General features: G+C 57.4%; 1 protein-coding gene across 1 annotated transcript; it reads left to right on the forward strand.

Moving 5' to 3' along the window:
- Nucleotides 1-431: 431 nt before the first annotated feature.
- LOC120229811 (chymotrypsin-C) lies at nt 432-6415 on the forward strand. Its single transcript, XM_039229053.1, has 8 exons — nt 432-471; nt 1604-1695; nt 1792-1889; nt 2694-2819; nt 3851-3987; nt 4721-4866; nt 5608-5760; nt 6354-6415. Exons 1-8 carry the CDS (start codon nt 432-434, stop codon nt 6366-6368), a joined length of 807 nt encoding a protein of 268 aa, XP_039084984.1. The 3' UTR covers nt 6369-6415.
- The last annotated feature ends 321 nt before the right edge of the window (nt 6416-6736 follow it).

The following is a 6736-nucleotide window of genomic DNA, read 5'->3' on the forward strand; positions in this document are numbered from 1 at the left end:
CCCCTCTTTGTCGAGCGGATAAAAGCATCTACTTCATGCTGTTGGAACAACTGAGTGAAGGCAGGAAGTACCGGGCACAAAGCCCAATAAGTGATAGGTGCGCGATAAATGGTAATTAAACAGCATGAGTTAGGGACAGAGGATGAGAACGCACTCCAGGCAGAGTGGCGGGGGTCCCTCCCCCAAACCTGCAAGCCTCCGAAGTCGCCCTGTCTCAGGAGATTTCGGAAGTCCACGCCCCTGAGGCAGCCCCATCTCCTGCCCAAATTAAACAGTAACCACCCAAGGTCAGGGAAAGGGCCTTGTCGGAACAGGTTCCTCTCCGAGGGGCGGCTCAGCCTTGAGCAGGTGGGCCCGCCCCCACACCTGCCTATAAGGGTGTCCCTACCCACCCCGATGGCCACTCAGCCCTGAACCATCCCACTCGCATCATGTTGGGCGTCACCATCCTTGCCGCGCTGCTGGCCTGCGGTAAGCTGTGGGGAGGGGACCGGCGGTGGCCCACAGGCTGTGTGCTCAGGCTGGCCTCCTGGGGACAAGGAGAGAAGCAGGGGCCCTCTGCTCTCCCCGGCTCCAGGAAAGGAGATTTGGGGTGGCCGGCTGTGTGTCAGACAAGCCACTTTCCTTCCTTGTCTGCAAAACAGGCCGATGATGTTGCCGGGGGACAGTCACTGCCTCATCCTGGGCTCACTCCAGGGACCACAGGGCCTAGTTTCTCAGTGTCGCCTTCTCTTCCTTGGGGATGGGTGTTTTGTTCGCCCATTTCGGTGACCTTCTCCCAGACAGGAATCAAGGAACTTGGCTTGAACATCACTTACTCTGGGCGGGATGACAACAAGCCACTTCACATCTCGAAATCTCACTGGCTCTTCTGACAGATGAGAGCACTTGATTGAGAGTCCTTCCAGCTAACAACAACAGTAATACGTAATAATAGCAGCTCCTGCTTGCTGCATGTTTACTACGTGCCAGGCACTGTCCTAAGCCCTTTACATGCAGGAGCTGATTTGATCAGCACAGCAACCTTGAAAGGCAGGGTCCATTGATACCCATTTTATAGATAGGGAACTGAGGCTCCATGAAGCTCAGGATCTCGCCTGAGATCACATGATGGGTTAGTGGCAGAGCCAGAATTCGAGTCTGGGTCTGTCTCGATGCAGAGCACATGCTTCTGATTGCTCTGCACAGCTCCCCCCTATGATAGTCTGGAACCCCAGACTCGATGCTTACACACCCCCATTTTGCTGCAGTCTAAAAACAGGCAGCAGAGAGAGGGTGAAGGACGCACTCTATCTGGGGACACACGCAGCCACCTTTTTAGTTCCTTCAATGTATTAAGCATTCGCTCTGCACCAGGCCTTTCACTAAACTCTTTCTGTGCATTGTCTGATTTCGTCCTCAGTTCAAACTCGCCAAGTTAGCTCCATTCTTCCCATTTCACAGAAACGGAAGCTGAGGCCCGGAGAACTAAATGGCTTCCCCAGGCAGTAGAGCCTTAACCTGTGTCTGCCCAGCCCCAAAGCCCATGCCCTTTCCACCTGCCCCTTCCCTGCTGGGGATGCCAGCCCCTCTCACCTGTGCGCGTCCTCTCCTGAACCCCCAGCCTCCAGCTGCGGGGTCCCCAGCTTCCCGCCCAACCTATCGGCCCGTGTGGTGGGAGGAGACAATGCCAGGCCCCACAGCTGGCCCTGGCAGGTAAGCATACGGCTGCAGGGGCGGGAGGCGGGCTGGAGAGGGTGGCGGGGTGAGGGCCCCGGGGCTGACACGCGGCCCTCCCGCACCCCGCTCCAGATCTCTCTCCAGTACCTCAAGAACAGCGAGTGGAGGCACACGTGCGGTGGCACCTTGATCGCCAGCAGCTACGTCCTCACAGCTGCTCACTGCATCAGGTGAGCGATCGGGGATGACGCCCAGGGACCCCACCCCCACCCCGGGTGGGACCTGATAAACTGCTTTTATTGAGCACCTACTACACACCCCAGGCACTCAGCTAAAAGAAGCTACTTCCATCCAGTACCTTAGTTGTTCACTTCTTCACTCAACCAGTATTTATTGTGCGCCCACAATGTGCCAGGGAACGCAGGGGTGAGGACAGAGGCTGTGCTCTCAGGGGGCTTACATTCCAGCAGAAGAGCAACAGGCCATTAAACAAGGAAATATCTAACAGATCAAGTGGCAAGAAAGAAAAATAAGGCAGAATGAAAAGTACAAGGGTCCTATTTTAAACAAGAAGACCTGAAGGAAGTAAGGGAATGTTCCGGGCGGAGGGAACAGCCTGTGCAAAGACCGGGAGAAGGGAGCCTACTTGGTGGGCGTGAGAAACAGCGTGCAAGCAGGCGTGGCAGGAGAGGCCGCGTGAGGGGAGCAGGAGATGGGGGAGGGAAGAGCACAAGATCGTCTGGGCCAGAGGCGGCGGCGGCTTGGACCAGCTCACGTCACAGTCTCCACCGTACACGTGAGGGAACCGAGGCTCAAGGCCACCCACCTGGGAATCAAGGTAGACTTGACTCCAAGACCAGCGTCCTTACCCTGAGCCCTGGGAAGGGTCCGTGCAGATGGAGACTCCCTTCCCCCCCAGAACGATTCCCACGGTGGCCACAGGCCTGGGTCACCAAAGCCCTGAGTTCCCTCCCTACCCCCCTGGCCAGCAGGGGCCGGAAGCCACCCTGACCCAGCCCCCTTCCCCTGCTCAGCAACACCAAGACCTACCGCGTGGCCCTGGGGAAGAACAACCTGGCGGTGAACAATGAGGAAGGCTCCGTGTTCGCAAACGTGGGCACCATCTTTGTTCACGAGAAGTGGAACTCCTTCCTCGTGCGGTGAGTGCCGACCGTTACACGGCCCCTGGGGGAAGCGCGGAGGAAGGAGGGGTCCCCGATATGGCAGAAACCTGCCCCCCACCCTGTCCCTGGACCCCATCCTCACCCTGAACAGCCGGCAGATGACCCCTTTACGCAAAACTAAGTGGAGACATCTCCATCATTGGCCAAGGGGTCCCAGAAGGTACACATGGGATAGCGATCTGCCGAGGCCCCCACGGGGTTTTGCCTGAAGTCTCTCAGCCAGAGGCTAAGCCAGGACTCCCTGCTATTGAGTGCCCACGGCATGCTGATACTACAATAACCTTGTTTAATCCCCACAACAGCCTTAGACAAGGAACCGAGACTCAAAGAGGTTAAGGAATGTGTCCCAGGTCACACAGTCCAATATGTGGCCAAACGGGGGAATCAAACCAGGGCTGTCTATGGCCACCAGCTTCCATTCTTTTAACATGAAAAAATTAAAAATTGCATCTGCAGGGGCGCCTGAGTGGCTCAGTCAGTTAGGCGTCCGACTTCAGCTCAGGCCATGATCTCACAGTTCGTGGGTTCGAGCCCCGCATCGGGCTCCGTGCTGACAGCTAGCCCAGAGCCTGGAACCTGTTTCAGTCTGTGACTCCCTCTCTCTCTGACCCTCCCCTGCTCACACTGTCTCTCTTTCTCAGGAATAAATAAAACATTAAAAAAAAATTTTTTTTTAATTGCATCTGCAATTGCCCCTCTTTGATCATTTCCAATCGGCTTTCATGTCATGTCTGGTTGATATGTAGCCTGCAGCTCCCCAGCTCCCCAGTGGAGAACCTTTATGTGACGTGAAGGCACATGAGACAGAAGCTTCCTCTGGCGGGGCCGGGGGGATTGGTGTTGGAAGGTGGACATCATCTCCGTCTGCCAGTTCGAAACTTGTTGTCCTTACGGAGGACTCCGGGTCACCCCAGGCTTGACTCCCAACCGACAGCCCCGGCTGCTTAGCCCTAGCTTGTGGGGCCAGGCCCCTCCCCCACCCTCACCACCTCCACTTTGGATTCCAGCAACGACATTGCCCTCATCAAGCTGGCAGAGCCCGTGCAGCTGAGTGACACCATCCAGGTGGCGTGCCTGCCAGAGAAGGACTCTTTGCTGCCCCAGGACTACCCCTGCTACGTCACCGGCTGGGGCCGCCTCTGGAGTGAGTACAGCCCCCAGCATATCAGGAGAGCCTTCCTGGAGGAAGCGGCTCCCACAACAAGCACCCCGCTTGCCTTTGCCCGACACGTTTCCTTTTTGTCTCAACATCTTCACATCCTTTTTACCTTTGTAACAATAACAGCTAATGTTTATTAAGTGCACACCACATGGCAGACACTAACAAATGCACCGAAGGGGTGTTGTGAGGGTAAATGGACTGGGATTCGTCAGGTACTTAGAACAGTGCTTGATCTCACTGACTACGAAATAAACCCAACACATCATTTGGGGGCGGGGGATTAGAGCGTATGCTAAACCATACACCTAAGTTAAGATGTTGCATGGAAATAAATGAAAGCACAAAGACTTACAGAAAAATGCAGATCTGTACTTGGAAAATCTGGGGTAAGAAAGACCTTGAATGGTAGGATACCAAAGGCAGACACCCACAAGGAAATGACTGATGATGGAAACCCCAGAATCCAAACGAAAGATAACTCAGTGCTTATTTCTTGAGGGCTTCCTACGGATTCGCTCCGCGGGGTCCCCGCTTCCCCACCCTCAGAAGGGTCTCTGACTCCAACTTTGGGAGCACAGACTCAGAGTCGTTTTGGTTACCACGAAGGGTAGCCAGAGCTCAGCTGGGTCCCGTCCCAGCCCCGTCCAGCCCTCTGGTCTCTGACGGCCTGGACTGCCTGGGTTGACTCGGGGCCACCATCTGTCTTTGCCCCCAGCCAACGGGCCCATCGCTGACGAGCTCCAACAAGGCCTGCAGCCCGTGGTGGACTACGCCACATGCTCCCAGAATGACTGGTGGGGAGGCATGGTGAAGGAGACCATGGTGTGCGCCGGCGGGGACGGCGTCATCTCGGCCTGCAACGTGAGTGTCCGCACCCTGCACCGCGTCCCTGCTCCAGAGTGAGGAGGGGGGGGGGGGGACCCGCAAGAGCAAACCCTTCCCCTGGTGGGGCCCAGGAGGCTTGGGGGAACCTGTCACCCCCACCCCTCAGCGCTGTGGTGAGGGCAGGAGTGTAGAGCGTGGGTATCCCAGGTCGAGTCCCAATCCCACTGCGTCATGGCTGTGCAACCTAGAGCAGGCTGGTTCCCTCTCTGAACCCCAATTTTCCCAGCTATAAAATGGAGACTCCGTGAGTACAGCGTTGATGCGAGGACCGAGTCTAACAAGTGTAGAAGACACTTCATCGAAGTCAGAGCCCAAGGACTTAGGCAGACTACACAGAAGTGTCTCAAACAATCAGGAACGGCCGTTTTCAAACACACGAGCCCTCTCCCCACCCCCACCCTTCCTCACCTTCCCGGGTCTCCAGCTATGGCATTCTCGCCTCTCTGGGTGGCTCCCAGGGCCTTAGACACGATGCCCTGAACAGCTAGGGAAACTGAGGCACAGAGAGGGTTATCATTATCCCAAGATGACACAGCAACCTGAGAGCTAGTCTGGCACTCCCAAATCATATCCCCTCTGCCTCCCTCACCAGGGACATGCTGAGGCCAAAACACGGGGGTCTCAACTCATAGCCCCCCACCCCCGTGACCCACCCCTTCTTCCCAGGCCTGCCTCTGGGGGAGGCCCGGTGGCTGACTGCTGCCTGGTCTGCCACAGGGAGACTCGGGCGGCCCCCTGAACTGCCAGGCTGAGAACGGAACCTGGGATGTGCGAGGCATCGTCAGCTTTGGCTCTGGGCTGGGCTGCAACACCCTTAAGAAGCCCACGGTCTTCACCCGCGTGTCCGCCTACATCGACTGGATCCATGAGGTGGGCGCCTATCTCCGAGCCCTTCTTCCTGCCCCACCAGCCCCTCACCCCCCTACCCATTCCTTCACTCGCTCCTTCACTCCTTCACTCCTTCAATCCTTCACTCACTCGGCTCCTCAGGAAGTGCCATGGGCTTCCTGTCTGCAGGTGTTGAGTTGGGTGCAGTGAAGGGGACAGTCACCAACTTCATCCCTTTACTCACCGGCTTCGGCAAATACTGTGGCCCCGTCCCAGGCACCGCACCGTTTTCCCCCACCAGAACCAAAGTGAAACGGGGCCCCATGAGAGCAGGGATGGCCACATATACCCGAGGATGGGGGAACAGAGGTCACGCTGGGCTTCCGACCCTCGTGCGGGGGCAGGATGTGTGCTGAGCCCCATTTGCACAGTGGCCTGAGGTGCCGAGGGGGCTCGGACCCCTTGGGCAGGGGTGAGACTGGCTTGTCAAGACCCAAGGCTGCCTGCCATGCCCCTCCCCCCTGGGTCCTACTCTCGAGCAGTGTTCTCCCCCAGCAGAGCCCCGTGCTGTCCCAGAAGGGGGCCCCCACACACAGCTCCACCCAAGTCCCTCACCCTGTTCTCTGTTCTTCCAGAAAATGCAGCTGTGATGCACCTTTGGGAGCCTACAACCCCAATAAACGTCTTTCCCCGCTCAGGCTGCCTGCATTCTTGATGTGCACCTCCCCTGGGAGCTCCGGGCTCCATAGGGGCCACCCCTTTCCACACCCGGGATGCAGGGAGAGAGAGACCCCCTGGGCCAGCCTGGTTTGGCTGTGGAGGATGCTTCTGGGGTGCGGGTGGATGGGGGACCCCAGAAAGTCACCTGGTAGCCTGAGAGGATGGGAGTTAAGGACACACCAGACACTTGCCCCCCAACATCTCACAGGCTGTGGACCACAGTGGCCTGATCAAGTCACCCCTGTCCTGACCCTTCCTTCACAAAGGAGCCTGGTGGGTCCTCAGGCACCACCCCTGC

Source organism: Hyaena hyaena, unplaced genomic scaffold (assembly GCF_003009895.1).
Source record: "Hyaena hyaena isolate Hyena2069 unplaced genomic scaffold, ASM300989v1 scaffold_35, whole genome shotgun sequence".
Lineage (NCBI taxonomy): Eukaryota > Metazoa > Chordata > Mammalia > Carnivora > Hyaenidae > Hyaena > Hyaena hyaena.

Bases quoted from the DNA above. Each gene is read 5' to 3' on its own strand.
- LOC120229811 (XM_039229053.1), top strand. From the start codon at position 432: ATGTTGGGCGTCACCATCCTTGCCGCGCTGCTGGCCTGCG. The intron at 1,890-2,693 runs GTGAGCGATCGG...TCCCCTGCTCAG, and splicing joins ACAGCTGCTCACTGCATCAG to CAACACCAAGACCTACCGCG. The intron at 3,988-4,720 runs GTGAGTACAGCC...CTTTGCCCCCAG, and splicing joins CGGCTGGGGCCGCCTCTGGA to CCAACGGGCCCATCGCTGAC.